Genomic DNA, 21959 nt, shown 5'->3' with positions numbered 1-21959 from the left:
ATAGCATATAGGCAACAAGGAGATTAAATGATTTTTCAAAGACCTCTTCATCAAATCGATTGTAACAAAAGTACTTAATAGCTACATTAACAAAATTAGCTAATTATTTTTCTACCATTGATACATATTTATATTAGAAACTAAAGTATGATAAATCTTCATTTAAATATTTGAATTTGATATAGTGATGTATCACCCCTACCCCACTATTACATTCACCAATGAATATAAACATACATGATTAAAATTGATAAACAGACAGATAAAAATTATGGTAAAAAGACTTTGCAATCCCATCTCACATATGGTTAAGAATCAGATTAGCTCATGTTTCCAAATTATTGAAACAACTCATTGCATTCACAAATCCTCAATAATATATCTAACCAATAATATAAAAGAAAATTGTATCACTAATTTTCTTGAATTAATATGCATTTCTATTTCTCTGAATACAACGGTTAAAAAACAAAATCTATATAATCTAAGGATTGTTCATGAAACATCATCATCTTAAAAAAATTAATTTCAATATAATGATGTACCATGAACATCCTCAATTTATATGGATTTGATAAACTATAACACATTTTTGTTAACAAATTTAAATATTTTTACACTATCATTATATGAGAGATCTTCTTACTATCATTCTATACAAGAATACATAAAAAAAGGGCACTCTATGATTTGTAATTTTTGTATGAGGAACATAGATTGTGTATGTATTTATAGTAGAATAGAGGCATACGAAAAAATAAGTCAATAACATTACCATTGATTTCAAAGTATAAACGTATGTTTAACGCTGGATAACATCCAGGAAATACAAATTTCATAAATACTCATTTAATTTGTGAAATCTGTATACAGCTGGAAAAAATAAAGTACAATTTTTTACATATATTTATATATAATATAGTTGGACTTTTTTCATCAAAAAAAATAAAAAAATGAAAGACACATTTTTTATTAAATAATATGCAATTTTAATTGATGAGAGGTATTAATATATTTAAAAATAAATTATTTGAATACAATGCACAATGCACAATATACTTATTTTTTTAATGTTATGTACAATGTAACTTAACAACAATATAAAATAAACATTTTTAAATATTATGCAATTTTGGATAGTAAGAGATAGTATATCCAAAAATAAATTATTTTAGTAGTAAGGCGCACATTTTTTTTACAAAAACCATAAGTACAAAATATTAAATAAATAGTAATATATGAATATGTATATTTATTGATAATATATTTTTAAAGTGAAACAATGATTTTTAGATTATTAAGATATATGGATACTCATGATTTGTTCGGGGTTCACCAAAAGGACATATGGGCTTTTTTCAAACTCGATGTCAGTAATGGAAGGGTAAATGACTAATTGTTAATTAGCTCAATACAATATTATTTTAATCTCTTTAGAAATAAATTGAATAGACCTCTAAGTTTGCAAAGTTGTTTAATTAAAACTTGAATATCTTTTTTTTCACAAACAAAATGAAGAATTCATTAAAACATTGAACCCCAGCCTGACAAACCCCAGAACTATTTGTAGTTCTTGCACATTTTTGGCTATGGTTGCTTAATTACTTACCGGAAATGAAATTAGACTTTGCGAGGGAGTTTTTGTTAACTTTGTGATTGCATTAGACTTTGACATGTTTAGAATTTAAATTGGAAGCCGAACATGGCTGAAAACTGAAAAATCAGAATTTGGTTATTCTGGAAGTACAAACTTACGACAGTTGTTTATCACATATTCCATCGTAAGTTACTAATTTACGACGTATAGTTGTCTCGTAAATTTGTGTTTTATTTTATCAAAGATGGATCTTGTAAGAAAACATAAAACGTTTCCTCCGTCGTAAGTAACTAACATACGACATTATTATTCGTCGTATGTTGATAACTTACGACGGAATATTCCGTCGTAAGTAGATTTATTATTTTATTGAGAATGTGGGCCCCTGCTTCCCAACTTCCGAGGCAATTTTATTTTGTGACGAAAAATTGAACTTACTACTCGAGCAAAAACTACAATTTTTTCCCGTCTTAAATGCCTCAATTACGATGATTTTAGTTCAAAAAAACCGTCGTAAACGGCCTTATTTCTTGTAGTGATATTCTAGCTAGAAACTTGAAAATGTGTTGTATTGTGCTGCTGGTGGCACTTTTTTGTTGCCAAGTAGTCCAATTAAGTTCACATTTCTTTGTTTTTCATTATTTTTTTCATCTTATTTGATTACTTTTGATATTATATTTATTATATTGGTATAGGTACGAGCCCTTATCTCGAAATTGACTAAAGAAAAATCCGCTGCACTTTCGCAGGGTAATAAACTTCGTTAGGAATTGGTGAGAATAACAACTCAACTAAGATTTCTAACCTATAATGTATCCGTTCTATAGGCTATCTTCATGCAATACCTTTATGTAATCGGAGAAATGGCAATCTCAAATTATAGGAGATTACTTAAAGATGATGGTAGAGGTGTTGCAGCGGCACTAAATGGGACAGTTTGTTTTTTCTAACAAGTACGTTGGGTTAACTGTAAGTCACTTTCTGGTTGATGTTTACTTTCTAATTTTTTGATGATGGAGCAATACATTTTCCCAGCCGTGTATGTCGGGTTTTCTACTTATATCATTTGGTTTGATATAAGTAGTCTTCTAATATATATGATTTTCTTTTAATTTGGCTGTAAATGATTTCATTTACAATGTTATTTATAAGTTCACATTCATAATTGCAGATACAAGGTAAGTATTATCTTAGAACTAATCCCCTTGGTGAGGGAGCTAAGTGGCGTCAAACTTATGGGCAGGAGATATATTCTCCATTTTTATTAGCTTTCACTGAACATGTGAGATATATATAAATATATCATGTTCTCCTTTTTACAAATATCTATGCAATTAATTGATGATTCACATGTATGCAGGATGGAGATACAGATCTCCTGTGAACAGTTAAAGTTTGCATGCTTAGTATATTTGATTATTTCAGTGCCCTGTGGATTTGGAACTATGCTTTTAGGTGTTGCATTTTTGCACAATACCAGAGAGCCACCCTCATCTCCTTCAGATTCTTGATACTACCAAGTATGCATAAATAGTCTGATTACTCCCTAACTTACTAAATATGTGCAATTAGTCTGATTACTCCTTAACCTACTTTGATATGTTTTTGTTATGAATCAGATTTCTTGCGAGGATAGATATTTATAAGAAAAGGCGGTGAGACAGAGAAAAATGATTAAGGGCTTTGAACTTCTTAGCATCTTCCCTCTCATCAAGCTTTGATTAGTAATTGTTTTTTTTATTTGACTTGCTAGGGTTTTGTATTCATTTAGGTAATTAAAATTTTACCTTTGTTTCTGTTTATTTTTTCTGTCGAGTTGGGTAATTGAGTTGAGTTGAGTTGTGTACTAATTGTTAAGGAGTTTTCACCGATTGGGTGTTTGAATTGGGTTCGAATGTGCCCTATTTGGAATATCTTTTGCAGGTCAGAGTTGTTTAAGTACTTTCATATTGAAGCTATTGGTTATCAGGGCGTTCATCAGCTATCAAGGAGGTTTGTTTCTTCTGTATTTTCATTTTTTTGTTCTATCTGTGCGTGCGTGTTTATTTATGACTCTATGTTGTTTGATTGGATTTGATTTTAATATTGTTAGAAGTAATGTGTTTTTTAAAGACGTAGTTATCCTATATATAAATCTACTTTTAATGTCCACGAAAATGAAACACTTCTTTCCCTGGTGGTTATGTAACTCACCAGCCACAACCTTGTAGTATATAAGGTTGTTATCTAATGAAATAACATATACTCTTCCAGTACCTTTTTCTCTTATATAATTCATGATATGTTTAACAAATTGGTATCAAAGCTAGATTCGATTAGAAACTGGGCGTAAACAACAGCAGTAGGCGGAAACAACAAGTCAACAATGGCTGCAACAAATCGAGGTGTGAATATTCAACAACCTACAATGCCCATTTTTAATGGTGAAAACTATGATTATTGGAGTTTGAAGATGAAAACACTTTTCCAATCTCAAGACTTGTGGGATTTAGTGAAAAGTGGATATGATGAACCAGCAAATGTAACAAATGCTCAGAAGGAGGCCTTAAAAGAGACTAAAAAGAAAGATGCAAAAGCCCTCTTCTTTATTCAACAAGCTATATCAGAGAGCTTGTTTCCCAGAATTATGAAGGTTGTAACGGCAAAGAAGCTTCGGAAGTTTTGCAAGAAGAATTCCAAGGAAATTCCAAGGTAAGATCTATTAAGCTACAAACCCTCAGGAGAGATTTTGAGAACTTGAAGATGAATGAGTCTGAAAGTTTAAAGGATTATTATTCAAAATTAAATGAAATTGTCAATCAAATGGCTTTGTACGGTGAAGTGGTTACCGATAAGAAAGTTGTTGAAAAAATTCTGATTAGCTTGACTGATAAATATGATGCTATGGTGTCCATTATTGAAGAAACCAAAGATATTAACACATTAAAATCTGGTGAGTTGATGGCATCATTACAGTCCCATGAACAAAGATTGATGAGACACTCCGAAAAATCCATTGAAAGTGCTTTGCAATGTAAGCTCAACTTAAACAAAAAGGAATCACCGTCTCAGAGTTATAATGGAGGAGTATCATCAAGAGGTGGCATGTTCAATAGAGGAAGAGGAAGAGGCCAAAGAGGAAGAGGAAAAAGTAATTATAACAGATGTTTAGGTGATGCAAGTGAAACAAACAAGTGTGAAATATGCAAACGAAGTAGCCATACGGAGAAGGATTGCTGGTTCATAGGGAAGCCTCAATGTCATCATTGTAAGAAATTTGGACATTTGCAAAAAGATTGCAGGTTCAAAAATCAGCAGCAAGTGAATGTATCTGAAGAAAAAGAAGATGGATATGCAGTCTTTTATGCAAATTGTCAGGTCACAAAAGAGAAAAGTAGAACTACTTGGTTATTGGACAGCGGGTGTAGCAATCACATGACCGGAGACATCACAATATTTACAAAGATTGATAAAAGTATTACCGCTGAAGTGAAAATGGGAAATGGCATATTGGTTCAGGCAAGAGGCAAGAGGCAAAAGTACGATATGTATTCAAACAAAAGATGGCATACGATACATTAATGATGTTTTATTAATCCCTGATTTAGATCAAAATCTACTTAGTGTTGGTCAGCTCATAGAAAATGGATATGCTGCTTATTTTGAGGATGATACTTGCACAATTTATGACAAAAATTAAGGCAGAAAATTGGTTGCAAAAATACAGATGAAAAGGCGCAGAAGTTTTCAGCTAATGTTCAATTATGATGCTGATTTGGCCATAAAAGCACACCTGAAAGATGAATCCTTGCTTTGGCATAAAAGGCTTGAACACATACATTCTCAAGGGCTGAAGGAACTGAAAAATATGGTGTATGGGGTGCCTCAAGTTGAAGATAACAATGAAGTGTGTGAAGGGTGTGCCATGGGAAAGCACCATAGAAATTCTTTTCCAAGAGGAGGATCGTGGAGAGCTGGGGGACTGCTGGAGCTTGTTCACACTGACGTGTGTGGACCAATGAGGACTCCTTCACTTGCTGAAAATAGGTACTTTGTTTTATTTATTGATGATTACTCAAGAATGACGTGGGTTTATTTTATGAAATATAAGTCTGAGGTCTTTAGCATTTTCAAAAAATTCAAGAAATTTGTAGAAAAACAAAGTGGTTGTTACATAAAAGTTTTGAGAAGTGATAGGGGTAAAGAATATACCTCTAGAGAATTTGATAAATTTTGTGAAGATGAAGGAATTGATAGACAACTCACGGTTGGTTACTCACCTCAACAAAATGGAGTTTCTGAAAGAAAGAACCAAACTGTAGTGAATATGGCCAAATCAATGTTAGAGGAGAAAGGGTTTCCAAATTCATTCTGGGCTGAAGCAATTCATACTACTGTGTACTTAATTAACAGATGTCCAACTAAGGCAGTTAAAGAAATGACTCCATTAGAAGCATGGTGCAGAAAAAAGCCTTCAGTAAGCCATTTAAAGATATTTGGTTGTATTTGCTATGCACATATTCCGAAAGAAAAAAGACATAAACTGGAAGACACGAGTGAAAAATGCATTCTTCTTGGTTACAGCTCAAAATCAAAAGGATATAGGTTGTATAGTTTAAAGAAGAAATCAATAATCATAAGTAAAGATGTGTTGTTTGATGAAGGAGCTAGCTGGAATTGGGAGAAAGAAGCATGTCAAAATCAAACTATTACATTTGAAGCAGAAGCTCTAAATGAAGACAAAAATAATGATCAGTCATCACCAACATCATCACCATCTGATCCATCTTCACCTACTGATCCATCATCACCTTCAAGTGATAGTGCAAGATCGTCAAGTTCAGGAAGTACTCCGCTGAAAATGTGGTCTCTTGCTGATATTTATGAGTCGTGTAATTTTTGCATGACTGAACGAACGAGTTTTGAGGATGCAATTAGAGAAGATGTTTGGAAGAAGGCAATGGAAGAGGAGTTTTACATGATTGAAAAAAATAAGACATGGCAACTCGTTGAAAGACCGAAAAATAAAGAGGTTGTGGGCGTGAAGCCACTACAAGGAAAAAGGCTAAATTCGACCGAAAAAAATCGGTCGAATTTAGCTTAATTCGATCGCGCGCGGTCGAATTTAGTTAATTTCGACTGATTTTGAATCGGTTGTAATAAAGAGAGTCGAATTTAGAAGTCCGGTCATATTTAACTAAATTCGACCGCTTAATTACGACCGGAAAATTACAACCGTTTAAATACGACCGAAAGAATTCGACCAAGGGCGGTCGATTTTTATTTTTGACTAAAATTTTGAATATACCGGCGAAATAATTAAATTTTATGAAAATATTTGAAAGTCCCACCCAATAATTAAATTCAACCATATATGGTCAAAGATACAGTTCTAAATTCAATGTCATTCGGTCAAATTAAAGAACACCAGCTTTAAAAAAAATGCCGGAATTTGGAAAATTTCCAAAATCCGGTGAGTCTTCCCACCTTCTGACAGCCCAAATTCAATCCAAAACCCCAGGCTGGTTTTTCAGCTTATCACACTCAAAATTGATTCGAAAATCTAATATTCATATATAAACTTACAAACAAAATAACCAACAATTAACTAATTCCGGCCAAAAAAAAGCGAACGCCGATTAAACGAAAAAAATGAATTTCACGAGAACTCTACCGAAGGCAATAACCTTAATGTAAACTATTACCAAACCGCACATGAAGCATTGAATCGGAGCAATACAGTCAAAACATCATGAACAAGCTAGAAAAGGAAATAACTCAAAGGTAGTGGATATTTTCCGGCGAGCATGGAAACTCAACAATAAATTACAAAAATTTCTTACACACTCATTATTCAACGAGCAACCGATTCATGACTGCACAATACATGAACAAACAACCTAAAATTAAGTAAAAAATCTTAATTCAAATTAAAATGAAGAAAATGGAAATAACGACATCGATTCAGAAGTAACAAAGAACTTCGATTTAAAAGTGCAATTACCATCAATTAAGGGCCTCGATTTTGAAGAACACCAGGAACAGGCCTTCGATTCAGAACATGTTTTCTGTTTCTTTCCTTAAAAGAAGCAGGGGAAGAGTGGTTTATAATTGTGGGTCGAGTTTTGGTAAGAGATAAATGGTAGCGAGGCAGTAGCCCTCTCTCTTTCTCGCCGCCTCCCTTTCTCGAGTTTTTTCTAATTGATAAGCTTGGGCTCGGCTTTACAATTTTCTAATTTCATCTATCACAAAATTATTTCGGCCCATTAACTATTAATTAAGTAAATGTCATACAAAATATAAGAATAATCAAAATTATAAATATATGTACGATTGTATTACTTTAAAAGAATTATAAACTATAATCATATATCTATATCCTAAATATTAAATTTATAACCCTAAATTATATATTCAACCATATAATCTACTTTAATGTAGCGACTAAGAATAATTTTGTTACACAACATAAATTATCCCTAAACTAATGCAACAAATTGACGAAATTTGAAGATTCTGATCATACAACATAATTATTTTTTTCAAGAACTAAAATTTAACATTTGAATAATTTTTATTCTCTCCTATTGACATATTTTTTAATATATTTACTAACCTTTAAATAATTTAAAAAAGAAGTTCAAAATATAGTATGAAAAAATAAAATAACTAAATATAATAATATATAAACATGTGATATAATTTAGATAAGATTTAATAACCAAAATAAATATAAATTTAAAAAATAAAATCTAATTTAAAATATTAATTAAATTGAAAAAAATAAAGATATTCTTATTAGTGATATAACCTCAGGTTCCAATCAAAATAATTATATTTGGTTTGTCATTTTAAAAGTCAAGTATCAGTTTGACTAGTACAACTAACTAATATTTAGTCCGGAATTGGTGTTTTGATTTTTTTAAAAATACTTTTCATCGATATATGGATGTCAAGATATATATATATATATATTAATTAGTGATATAACTAAAATTTCATATCAAAATAATTTTATTTGGTTTGCCAATTTAAAAGTCAAACATCAGTTTGAATAGTCCAACTATCTAGTGTTTAGTCTAGATTTGGTGTTTCGATTTTTTTTTAAAAAAATATTGATCCAACCATATGGATGTCAATAGATATCTATTAGTGATATAATCAAAGTTTTAAATTAAAATAATTTTATTTGATTTATAAATTTAAAAGTCAAACATCAGTTTTAATAGTCCAACTACCGAGTGTTTAGTCCTGGATTGGTGTTTAAATTTTTTAAAAAATAGTTTTTATCGATGTAATATTTTTTACTCGCATTCTCATTATAATTTTTTAAAATTAATATGATAGAAGTAAAATCTCTATACATTAATATCGCTGAGACCGATAAAATATATAATTATAGAGAGGTCATTTTTTTAATAAAAATTGACATAAATTTCGAATTTCAAAAATATGAAACAAATAAAAGAAATTTGAAAATGATTTTAAGATCCAATTGTATGGATGTTAATTTATATACATATTAGTTTTATAACAATATTTTAATATCAAAATAATTTTATTTGGTTGTCATTTTAAGAGTTAGACATCAGTTTGACTTGTATAGCTAACTAGTCTTTAGTCCTGAACTGGTGTTTCGATTCATTTGAAAATATTTTTCATCGATCCAACCATATGGATATGAATATATATATATATATATATATTAGTGATATAACCAAAGTTTTAGATCAAAATAAATTTATTTGGATTGCCATTTTACCGGTCAAACATTAGTTTGACTAGTACAGATTACTAATGTTCAGTCCTAAATTGGTGTTTTGAATTTTTTAAAAATATTTTTCATCGATCCAACCATATGGATGTTAATAGATATATATATTAGTGATAAGACCAAATTTTCATATCAAAATAATTTTATTTGGTTGCCATTTTAACAGTTAGTCATCAGTTTGACTAGTACAACTAACTAGTGTTTATTCCTGAAGTGGTGTTTCGATTTATTTAAAAATATTTTTTCATTGATCCAACCGTATGGATATTAATAGATTTATAAATTAGTGATATACCTAAATTTTTAAATCAAAATAAGTTTATTTGGATTGCCATTTTACCAGTCAAACATCATTTTGACTAGTACATATAACTAGTATTCGGTCCTAAATCGGTGTTTCGATTTTTTGGAAAATATTTTTCATCGATCCAACCGTATGGATGTCAATAAATATATATATTAGTAATATAACCAAAGTTTCAGATCAACATAAATTTATTGTGATTGCCATTTTACCAGTCAAACATCATTTTAAATAGTACATATAACTAGTGTTCGATCCTAAATTGGTATTTTGAATTTTTTAAAAATATTTTTTATCGATCCAAACATATGAATGTCAACAGATATATATATATATATATATATATATATGGTGATATAACCAAATTTTCAGATCAAAATAATTTTATTTGGTTGCCATTTTAACAGTTAGGCATCAGTTTAACTCGTACATCTAACTAGTGTTTAGTCCTGAATTGGCGTTTTGATTTATTTAAAAATATTTTTTAATGATCCAACCATATGGATCTTAATAAATTTATAAATTAGTGATATAACCAAAGTTTTAGATCAAAATAAATTTATTTGGATTGCCATTTTACTAGTCAAACATCATTTTGACTAGTACATATAACGAGTGTTCGGTCCTAAATCAAGCATCAATTTTATTTTTTATCAAATAAAGAAATTAGAAAATTCTTTTAGTGCACAAATTATTTTTTCAAGAATTAAATTTTTTTATTTGGATAAAATTTATTCTCTCCCATATTCATAATTTCAAAATATTCACTAACATTTAAATAAGTTTTTTAATAAAAAAATAAATTTTAACAAATTCTAAATACAACCGAATTCCATTGAAATATAGTTTCAAAAAGGGCGGAAAATTTCCCTCACTTTTTTCGAAAATTTAAAAAGTATGGGTAAATTTCCCGCCATTTTTAAATATAAAATTTGACTGAAATCGGTTGAATTTAGGAGTGTCAAATAAATTAGTTTTCGGGAAAATTCCCTCCACTTTTTTTTAGGGCTAAATTCGACCGAAAAAAAATTCGGTCGAATTTAGGGGTTAAATTCGACCGGTATAGTTTCGACCGTTTTAATTTCAACCGTTTTCGGTTAAAATTGGTTGTAAATACGACCGTTTAAATACGACCGTTTGAATTCGACCGAGGCGGGTTGAATTTAGCCCTGTCTAAGGGATTTGACCGCCTGCGGTCGAATTTAACCCCGGTCGAATTTAAATCAGTTGTATTTAACCTTGTTTTCTTGTAGTGAGTGGATTTATAGAATAAAGCACAAGTCAGATGGTTCTTGGTTAAAAAATAAAGCACGTCTAGTGGCCAAAGGATATTCACAACATAAAGGAGTTGATTACCTCGAAACATTTGCACCAGTAGCTCGAAAAGACACAATCAGAACCCTCATTGCTCTTGCAGCTCAAAAAGAATGGAAATTATATCAACTTGACGTGAAATCAGCCTTCTTGAACGGAGATTTAGAAGAGGAAATCTATGTAGATCAGCCAGATGGTTTTGTCATTAAAGGACAAGAAGGAAAAATTTACAAGTTGAAAAAGGCGTTTTACGGGTTAAAGCAGGCACCTCGTCAATGGTATACCTATATCGACAACTACTTCCTGGAAAATGGATTTGTCAAAAGTAAGAGGGAGCCAACTCTCAATGTGAAGAAGCAAGGTATGTCAATTCTTATCGTTGCAATTTATGTGGATGATCTGATTTTTACTAGCAATGATGAGCATATGATAAATCAGTTCAAAAGTGATATGATGAAGAAGTATGAAATGAGTGATATGGGACTGCTACACCATTTTCTTGGGATTGAGATCCACCAACAAGGTGATGGAGTGTTTATTTGTCAGCAGAAATACGCTGAAATGATGTTAAAAAGGTTTAATATGTATGGTTGCAAAGCAATGGCAACACCTCTCGGAGCAAATGAAAAATTGATGAAAGATGACGGTGGAAGAAAAGTAGACATGACTTTGTATAGAAGCATTGTTGGAAGTTTAATGTATCTTACGGCAACTAGGCCGGACATTATGTTTGCTTCTAGTTTGTTGTCCAGATATATGCAAGATCCTAGCGAGGTTCACCTTGGAGCAGCCAAACGAGTTCTTCGTTACATAAAAGGAACTGTGGCATATGGAATCAAATATTTTAAAGGTGAAGAGCTAAAATTAATTAGTTTTTATGACAGTGATTGGGCAGGTTCCAGAGATGACATGAAGAGCACAACAGGCTTTGTGTTTTCATTTGATTCAGGAGCATTTTCATGGCAATCAAAGAAGCAAGATTCAGTTGCACAGTCATCCGCAGAAGCTGCGTACGTAGCTGCTGCCCTGGCAACATCGCAAGCTATTTGGTTAAGAAGAATTCTGGAGGATATTGATGAAAGGCAAAGAAATGCAACAGAGATGCTATGTGACAATAAGTCAGCCATATCTATGGCAAAGAATCCTATCTATAATAGTCGTACAAGGCACATTGCTGTGAAACATCACTTCATTCGTGAGAAGATCGAGGAAAATGAGATAAAATTAGTCTACTGCAAGTCTGAGCAGCAAGTTGCTGATATATTCACAAAACACTTCCAAAAGAGAAGTTTCAGATGTTGCGTAATCTGCTGGGAGTTCAGGAACAACACATTAGGAGGGAGTGTTAGAAGTAATGTGTTTTTTAAAGACGTAGTTATCCTATCCTATATAAATCTGCTTTTAATAGCCAGGAAAATGAAACACTTATTTCCCTGGTGGTTATGTAACTCAACAGCCACAACCTTGTAGTATATAATGTTGTTATCTAATGAAATAACATATACTCTTCCAGTACCTTTTTCTCTTATATAATTCATGATATGTTTAACAAATACAATATCTGAGACACTCTAATGCTTTTGACTAGAATATCATAATATATCGACTCTGAACATTGGAGTTTCTCTTAGTTTCTTTTGTTTAGAACAGTTTAGGAGAAAACTTCCATGTCTCGGTCAATTATAAATTTTGTAGCTATATTCATTTTGAAAGCATAATTATTTTCCTTCGGCCATACTTTTATCTGAGGCAAACCATAAGCTATCACTCATATGAGTTTATTTAAGGTTTCAAAATTGAATTTCAAACTTATTTAATCTACTCCGTAGTGTATGAGCTTTGTCCTTACCGTTATCTCTTTATCTTTTTTCATTATAAAATCGAAACACAATGCCTGTTTCAAGAGTTTCCCAACAATCCCCTCGTGGGGCTGCTCGGGGTCAGGTTTGACTATGTCTTACCTACTCAGAATTAAATAAAATATGTTTATACAAGCTGTACCATTTTAGTTTAATTATATGGAGTAAAGTAACTGTAATATATATTAATAATTAACAGGCTGATGACATTCACAATAAAGAGCTATCTCAGAAGACGGGTCACCCTGAGGAGAAGGTAGAGCTGATATTTTGTTGAATTGTATTCATGTGACTTGTTTATAAACTTAACATACCTCTGATTCTTGGAAACAAAAATTATATTAGAGCATATAAAGAAGCCTATATACACTAATTCAAATCTATGTTAACGAATTAAATAAAATATGTTTATAAAGCTGTACCATTTTAGTCTAATTATATGGAGTAAAGTAAGTGTAATATATATTAATAATTAACAGGCTGATGACATTCACAATAAAGAGTCAGAAGACGGGTCAGCCTGAGGAGAAGGTAGAGCTGATATTTTGCTGAATTGTATTCATGTGACTTGTTTATAAACTTAACATACCTCTGATTCTTGGAAACAAAAATAATATTAGAGCATGTAAAGAAGCCTATATACACTAATTCAAATCTATGTTAAGGAATTAAATAAAATATGTTTATACAAGCTCTACCATTTTAGTTTAATTATATGGAGTAAAGTAAGTGTAATATATATTAATAATTAACAGGCTGATGGCATTCACAATAAAGAGCTATCTCAGAAGACGGGTCAGCCTGAGGAGAAGGTACAGCTGATATTTTGCTGAATTGTATTCATGTGACTTGTTTATAAACTTAACATACCTCTGATTCTTGGAAATAAAAATAATATTAGAGCATATAAAGAAGCCTATATACACTAATTCAAATCTATGTTAAAGCATAATATGGGCCACCTAGACACTTCATTTTGTATAAAGTTGTAACTAATATCTTTATAATGTTTATATTACACATTACACAATTATGTTGCACAAACTTTATCTAGCAACTATTGTGCAACTAAAGTGAATTTGATAGATTGTTATGGACATAGAATCTTATTATATAATTTTCCATTATTATATAATTTTCCATATGTAAATAAGATTGCTGCATTGCTCCTTTATTCGTGCTAGTCTCACTGTGTTGGTAAGTAGTATATTAACTACAGTTGTCTGTACATATAATTCTTATTAAAATAGGAAAAGAAGAAAATCTATTTATGCTAAGCTTAATCTGATTTTAAGTTTCAAGCATATATGTTGGAAATGTAAAACTGATCTGGTTTCAATGCTTATGAGTCGTGAATAAGTTCTTTAGCCTGGAATTATTATTTTTTTTGTCAGTTTTAGCTTGAAATTGTTGGTTACTTTAGTTTAGCATCTTTTTATTTTTTTATTTTTTTATAATGTTTTTTCTGGTCGTTAATTTTATCTTCACTTAGTTTTCATACCAATTTCTCAGGTTTATAATATGATGGTAACAATGATATCAAAAAATATTCCCTGTATGGAAAATAGTTCTAACAATAGGAAAATAGTTATCTCAAGTTATTTCTTTTTTGTTCTTAGAACTGAGGTAACTGTTTACCATGTCTTATTGGCTATGCTTTATTGGTTCTCTATTTGGATGGATAACTACAACTCGTTGAAACCAGTAGCTACTAAGTCCAGTCCTCACTTTGGTGCGCATTTGGTCATTATAGATTTAATTGCAATCTTTTAGTGATGAACTTGTTCCCAAATCATAATGCATTTCTTGTCTAAGGATCTGATGAAAGCTAACTGTACTAGATTTACCCTTGGTTATAAGATATAGCTTTATTTGATACACTACAACAAAATAGGCCAATTACGATGGCCAGCTTACGACGGAATAAAGTGCGCTCCCAACTTACGACGAAAAAAAGTAAAACGTCGTAGTTATTTATGACGAAACACAAAACCGTCGTAAGTTTAGTATTTTATTAATAGAATTTTTCACGGCACGATTAAACAAAAATGAAAATTATTTGAAGTTGCGACGATTTAAACATTTCGTCGTAAGTTAATTATTTTTATTAAAATTTGAACTTGAAATTGAAAAAAAAAAAATTAATTAAAATTTACAACGAAATATGTGCGATGGAAAAAATCGGATCGTGGTAAGTTATCAAAGAGGGAAATTTAACTTTTTTCCCAAATTTTTGGCGGGGAAAATATTGAACATCCAATTTACGACGGAAATTAAAATTTTTCGTAAGTTAATCAAGATGGAAATTTAACTTTTTCCCTAAAATTTTGGCGGTAAATTTGACTTTTCTCAATTTTTTTGCAAATAATAATTTATGACGGGTTCTGTCGTAAATTAGCATATGACTTTTTATAATTTCAATTTTTAAGAAATATTATTTCATGATCCAACCATATTAATGTCAGCATTTATTTGTTTGGGTGACATTTCAGGAATTTCAGTAAAAAATTAAATATTTTGAAAAAATAATTTAATATGAAACATTGATTATATCACTAATATATATATATATATATAATCATCCATATGGTTGGATCGTTCAAAAATATTTTTAAAATAATCGTAACACCAATTTAGGAACAAACACTAGTTAACAGTACTAGTCCAACTCATGCTTCACTAGTAAATTGGCAAATGAGATAAAATTATTTTGACATTTAATTTTTGTAATATCACTAATATATATCAATTGAAATCCATATAGTTGTATCGTTCAAAAATATTTTTAAAATAATCGAAACACCAATTTAGAATTAAACACTAGTTAGTTGTACTAGTTAAACTAATGCTTGACTGTTAAAATGGCAAACTAACTAAAATTATTTTGATATTAAATTTTGGTTATATCACTAATATATATATCTATTGACAATCATACAGTTGGATCATGCAAAAATATTTTTAAAATAATCGAAACATCAACTCAAGATTAAACACTAGTTAGTTATATTAGTCAAACTCATGTTTGACTGTTAAAATGGAAAACCAAATAAAATTATTTTGATATGAAATTTTGGGTATATAACTAATATATATATCTATTTACATCCATACGGTTGGATCGTTCAAAAATATTTTTAAAATAATCGAAACACTAATTCAGGATTAAACACTAGTTAGCTGTACTAGACAAACTCATGTTTGACTGTTAAAATGGCAAACCAACTAAAATTATTTTGATATTAAATTTTGGTTATATAACTAATATATATATCTATTGACATCCATACGGTTGGAACGTTCAAAAATATTTTTAAAATAATCGAAACATCAACTCAGGATTAAACACTAGTTAGCTATACTAGTCAAACTCATGTTTGACTGTTAATATCGTAAACGAAATAAAATTATTTTGATATGAAATTTTGGGTATATCACTAATATATATATCTATTTACATCCATACGGCTCGATCGTTCAAAAATATTTTTTAAATAATCGAAACACCAATTCTAGATGAAACACTAGTTAGCTATACTAGTCAAACTCATACTTGACTGTGAAAATGGCAAACACAATAAAATAATTTTAATATGAAATTTTGGGTATATCACTAATATATATATATATAAATCTATTTACATCCATACGGTTGGATCGTTGAAAAATATATTTAAAATTATCGAAACAACAATTCAGGACTAAACACTAATTAGCTGTATTAGTCAAACTCATGTTTAACTGTTAAAATGACAAACCAAGTAAAATTATTTTGATATGAAATTTTGGGTATATCACTAATATATATATATATATATTTATTTATTTACATCCCTCTAGTTGGATCGTTGAAAAATATTTTTAAAATTATCACAACACCAATTCAGGATTAAACAGTAGATAGTTGTACTAGTCAAACTGATGCTTGACCGTTAAAATGACAAACCAAATAAAAATATTTTGATACAAAATTTTGGTTATATCACTAGTATATATATCTATTGACATCTATATGGTTGGATAGTTGAAAAATATTTTTTTTTTTGACGTAATGCTGGAGATTTTATTAACTTAACAAATCCTTCTCAATACATTCTTTAACACTGATAGGCACAGACCACCTATTCAGTCTACGACCTGATAATAAATATGATTCCCTAGCAATCTGATGGGCCACCATATTTGCAGACCGTTTCACAAATAACAATTCCACATTGTTTAGACGACGCATAATATTCCGGCATTCCAAAATAATTATGCCATAGCGAGACCTCATCGGAGCATTGCTTCTGATTGCCTGAACCACACTCAGACAATCCGACTCCAAAATAACACTCGGCCACTTCATTTGCTCAATCCAGCTCAAAGCCTCTTTCACTCCCATGGCTTCTGCTAAACTAAACCAGGATCTGTCAACTCTGTATGAACTACTGCTTTTGCTTCGATGAGAGCTCCCTCCGAATCCCTTGCAACTATGCCAAAACCAATCTCTGCAGCATCAACTGAAACCTTAACTATTTTTAAATTAATCAAAACACAAATTCAGGATTAAACACCAGTTAGTTGTACAAGTTAAACTGATGGAGCATATTTTAAAATTTTATATATAATTTTCTGAAAAGCGTTATTAATCATTTATTTTAAAAATGTCCTCCTTTAATTACCGAAGATTAGTTATTTAAAATTTTAAAATTGTCTAAAGATGGCAAAACTTTTAGAATTTTGGTTTTGTTTTAACCTAATTTTAAAATATCTTTTATAGAGTTATAGTTAATCGAATAAGTAATCACCATGTTAAAATAATATTCTTTTAAGGTCATGGAGATATTATATTTTTACCCTCAATAAAATAATATTTTCGTTATAACAATATTTTCCCCCTATCATTTTAAATACTTTTAAATGTTATAAAATGTTATGAATATATATGCCTACTAATATAATTATCATAAAGTCATATCTCTTAAAATTTTAAATGAACAAAATTAAAAATTTAATTTAATTTTTTTTAAAAAAAATTATAATATTAAAAAAAATCTAGGTAATCCATGTGGGTTTTAAGCTAGTATATATAATTTATTAAAACATTAAACAAAGAAAACAATGTGAAGTCGACCATATTGGAACAAAATAGAAAATAGGGTTGAGTCGAGTTTGAGACCTAAATTTTAAGTCTCTGGCCGCCGATTCAATGGCTTGCTGCTTGCAAAGTATATTGAAGATTCAACCGCTGTTATATATATCAAAGATTTAATCGCTGTTAAGTCTAGTTCGATTTTCTTCTAAAGTATCAAAGATTCCAAGATCCAACCGGTATCATTGATTCATTTTTCATTAAATAATCAGTATTTTGTCTCGGTACTTTGTACTTTGTTCAATTAGAGGCAAGTTTCTTTATTTATATACAGTAATTTGTAATTACTTAATTACTTAATTTGTCTCTGTACTTAATAGTTTATTGTTGATGTTACTTAATTTGTCTCTGTACTTAATACTTTATTGTTGATGTTGAGAAGGGTTCCGATTCTGATTCATATTTATATGGGTCTGATATTGAGAAAAAAGTCTAAAGCTATTGATGCCAAAAAGGCGATAGAAAAGCTACAGGCAAATGATGAAATGCTGATAAACATTAAGGAACAAGATGATGACTTTAGATTGCTCACACCTCAGGTTATTGTTTTTAACTTGCAAATATTATAAATGGTTGGAGTAGTTTTATTTATTGTTCATTTAGTATATTTTTATCATTTGTTTTTTGAAATTAGGAACTGCAAGAAGAGGCTGAGCAACCTCCTGATCATCCTGGTCTGTACTGAAACTGGACAACCGGTACTCTCAACTCTGTACTCATTTGTTCTGTACTCTCATAAATTTGCATTTATGGGCATTGATGTATTACAATAAAAGAAATGCAGGCATCACTAATTATCTATTTTAAACCTATTGTATTATTAATGGAAACCGAATATATAGTATCATCTTTTCTGTGTTGTCTGTTTATATGAATAAAAGAAAGTGGTTGTGCTAAATGAGCGATTTGCCTGGTTTGTATTTAGGATACCACCATTCATATGAATTTCATTACAACATTGTGCGTGCAACCAAAACAATTATCTATGTGAAATTATTTAAAATTAAGTTCAGCAATTACAGAGGCAAAATGTTGTTGTTAAGCAGAGGTATGTGAAATTATGTATATACATTTTGAGCTTGTCACAATGAAATAGAAAGTTTAATACAAATGCAGTGGTGCTGATTGTTAGTCACAAGTTTAATATCAAAGTATAAGTCCTAAATAGCAATCCCCAACAATAATTATATTTTCAGTTATTACGATTTTTACCTTCTAGTCAAATTTTGTTGATGTTTTCACTTGGTCAATAATGTAATTATACCTTATTATACAATTCTTTATTATGAAATATCTGGATCTCGTATTCTAGTCCTCGATTCTGTCTTAAATTCCATACAATTCCCTATATGTCAATCCCCTCACAGACCTCAAACTTACTCGCAGTTCGAGCGAAGGCTGTCATGGAAACCTCGATATCGTGCCTCTCGGAGTTCACATTCGTCGTAATTCTGACAACAAAGAGATTGTTGTCGCACTTAAAAAAGTTGAAAATGTAAAAAATGCTGATAAGGAAAATACGGAACTGAATATCGGGCCAGTAGCCGTGGCTAAAAAGGTGTCTACCGAGAAGTTTCATAAGAAGCCTAGAGCCTTGAAGCCAACTTCACTTTAACTGTGTATGCAAATGAATGAACCTGAATTTATACTTGGATCAAGAAGTATGGAGCCTGCTGATTCAGAGCACTCGAGTTCGTTGAAGATTTGGGATTATTCGGATTCTGAGTCTGCTCTGGCTTCTTCCTGGTCTACTATTCCCAATAGGTTTTTAAATCTTTTTGTATGAAATTATTGATGAATTAATTAAATTTGATTTGTTGTGGAAATGTTAAGTACATTCAAATCTCGCCTAATTTGATTTGTTGTGGAAATGTTGTGGAAATGTTAAGTACATTCATATTCTAACATAATTTTTTTTGTCATTTATATTTAACCTGGATAAATTAATAAAATTATCCGGTCTGATGCTATTTAAATTGATCATCTATTCCTGTTTTGCAGGACATTGTTGTGCAGGCCTTTGCCAGTGGACATTGGGTGGTGCACTTGTGTGGTTGTGAAAGAAAAATGTGTAGAAGGAATACATGGGGGCAGTTTGTACACCGTTTACACTAATGTAAGGTTTCCGTGTTTTACGACATTTCACTTTCTTGTTTTCTCCAAGTTTAACTCTTATAATAATGTTAATCGTATTGGGATGTTATATAGTAATTGAGGTTTCTTAGTTGATTATTCATGTTTGTTAGTGTTGCCTTGGAGTAGGTTTTGCACTATAAATTACATTATAATAGCGTTATAGTGTTGGGTTGTAGTTGCTCTAATTTATTACAAGTATTAACAACTAACCATTGTCAATAATTAATATGTCATGCTGCATAATGTTTGTTTCACGTTTGAAATATTTGATTCTTATAATAGTGTTAATTATATTGGGATGTTTGACTTAGTTTTTATATAATAATTAAGGTTTCTTAGTTGATGTTTCGTGTTTGCGACCTGGATTATAATTTATTAAGCTTTAGTAAAACATAACCATTGTCAGTATGTTATGCTGCAATATGTTTGTTTTGCCATTTGAATATTTAGATTGTACCTCATAGTAGTTAGAATTGTCTTGCAACACAACTTAGTTTGAGAATTCATTCTCATTCCAACTTTGCTTTCATTCCCAAACACTTCACTAAATTAATGGATGTATCGCTAAGCAGTCGCTATTTTATGATTTGTACTCATTTGATCATACTTGTAATAATACCTTGAACAAGTATATTTCGAGGAGATTATAAAAATACTGCCTTATCACTAGGCATTGTGATCTCATAGATAGGAACTGAGAAATGGTTATAATTTGGCACACATGTTGATATTGGAAATCAGAGCAAACAAGTTCACAGTCTGCTGATTATAATCAGGTGAGATAAACATGACCTTAGTGAAATTTGTTTGATATGTCCTGTGATTTGATTCAGTTCACAGTAGTCATTCTATGTAATCAACCATTTAGATGTTGTTTGGGAGCATTTAGAATTACATGTACTCTGACACAATCCTTGAAAAGGTTAGTATTTGACTCTTTAATGGATTATCTCAGGAGGGTCATGGAAGACAATCGAAAATTTGCAGTGGCTCGCCACAAGAGGCATAATGGAAGATCTGAGTTTATAGTTGCTTAATCAACAAAGGGGATTTTAGGTCCTGGTGATGATAGTTTTATGGGAAGTGTCACTTCCAACCTAATAGGTTCCAAGTACAATATATGGGATCAGGTTCGATGTCCATTTTAGTACTATGCTGTTGAAGAACTGGTTGATTGAAAATTATGGGTTCCAGCCACATGCCGTGTCAGAGCTCAATGAAAAGAGTTTCTGGAAGATGTTTGATACTGGGCTTTATGAGCAGTATGTGAGGAAGTATGGAGCTATTTCATGAGTGTGTACTCCAAGTGTAAGAAATGTAGGAAGATTGAGAAAGAGGTTCAGGAAGCCGAGCAAGCCCATCTTGAGAGCGCTTATGCAGAAGTAGACATATCAGTAGATTAATTTTTATGTAGGTTTTCTCGCTAAATCATATAAGATATGTCTCTGCTTTTATCATTTACTATTCATCCAATGTTTGTAGTTCTTGCACATTTTTTGCTATAGTTGCTTAATTACTTACCGAAAATGAAATTAGACTTTACCAGGGAGTTTTTGTTAACTTTGTGATTGCATTAGACTTTGACATGTTTAGAATTTAAATTGGAAGCCGAACATGGCTGGAAACTGATAAATCAGAATTTGGCTATTCTGGAAATACAATCTTACGACGGTTGTTTATCACATATTCCGTCGTAAGTTACTAATTTAGATAGAAGACCATACCGCCAGTGCTCTTCCTATCTTCTACATCTCCTGCCAGATAGCCGTCTGAGTACCCAATTACAACATTATTCTCTTCATCACTAGTATAAATCAAGCCAAAATCCATCATTCCTTTCACATATCGTAAGACACATTTTG

General features: G+C 30.7%; 2 protein-coding genes and 1 long non-coding RNA gene across 3 annotated transcripts; 2 read left to right on the top strand and 1 right to left on the bottom strand.

The window, feature by feature from the left end:
• Window positions 1-4399: 4399 nt before the first annotated feature.
• On the top strand, window positions 4400-5158 carry LOC141703783 (uncharacterized). Its single transcript, XM_074507224.1, has one exon. The coding sequence runs from the start codon at window positions 4400-4402 to the stop codon at window positions 5156-5158; it is 759 nt and encodes a 252-aa protein (XP_074363325.1).
• A 1506-nt stretch (window positions 5159-6664) lies between these two features.
• LOC141703785 (uncharacterized) lies at window positions 6665-7767 on the bottom strand. Its single transcript, XR_012567687.1, has 2 exons — window positions 7581-7767; window positions 6665-7452 (listed from the first exon to the last, which is right to left on the bottom strand). It is a non-coding gene; the product is annotated as an uncharacterized LOC141703785 (long non-coding RNA).
• Window positions 7768-18000: 10233 nt separating this feature from the next.
• On the top strand, window positions 18001-21633 carry LOC141703788 (tubby-like protein 8). The gene is made up of 6 exons (XM_074507226.1): window positions 18001-18140; window positions 18344-18500; window positions 18596-18659; window positions 19348-19725; window positions 19963-20077; window positions 21053-21633. The coding sequence occupies exons 4-6, from the start codon at window positions 19583-19585 to the stop codon at window positions 21104-21106; spliced, it is 312 nt and encodes a 103-aa protein (XP_074363327.1). The 5' UTR covers window positions 18001-18140; window positions 18344-18500; window positions 18596-18659; window positions 19348-19582; the 3' UTR covers window positions 21107-21633.
• Window positions 21634-21959: the final 326 nt, after the last annotated feature.

Source organism: Apium graveolens, unplaced genomic scaffold (genome assembly GCF_009905375.1).
Source record: "Apium graveolens cultivar Ventura unplaced genomic scaffold, ASM990537v1 ctg7100, whole genome shotgun sequence".
Taxonomy (NCBI): domain Eukaryota; kingdom Viridiplantae; phylum Streptophyta; class Magnoliopsida; order Apiales; family Apiaceae; genus Apium; species Apium graveolens.
This window is presented reverse-complemented; position numbering and strand designations above follow the sequence as displayed.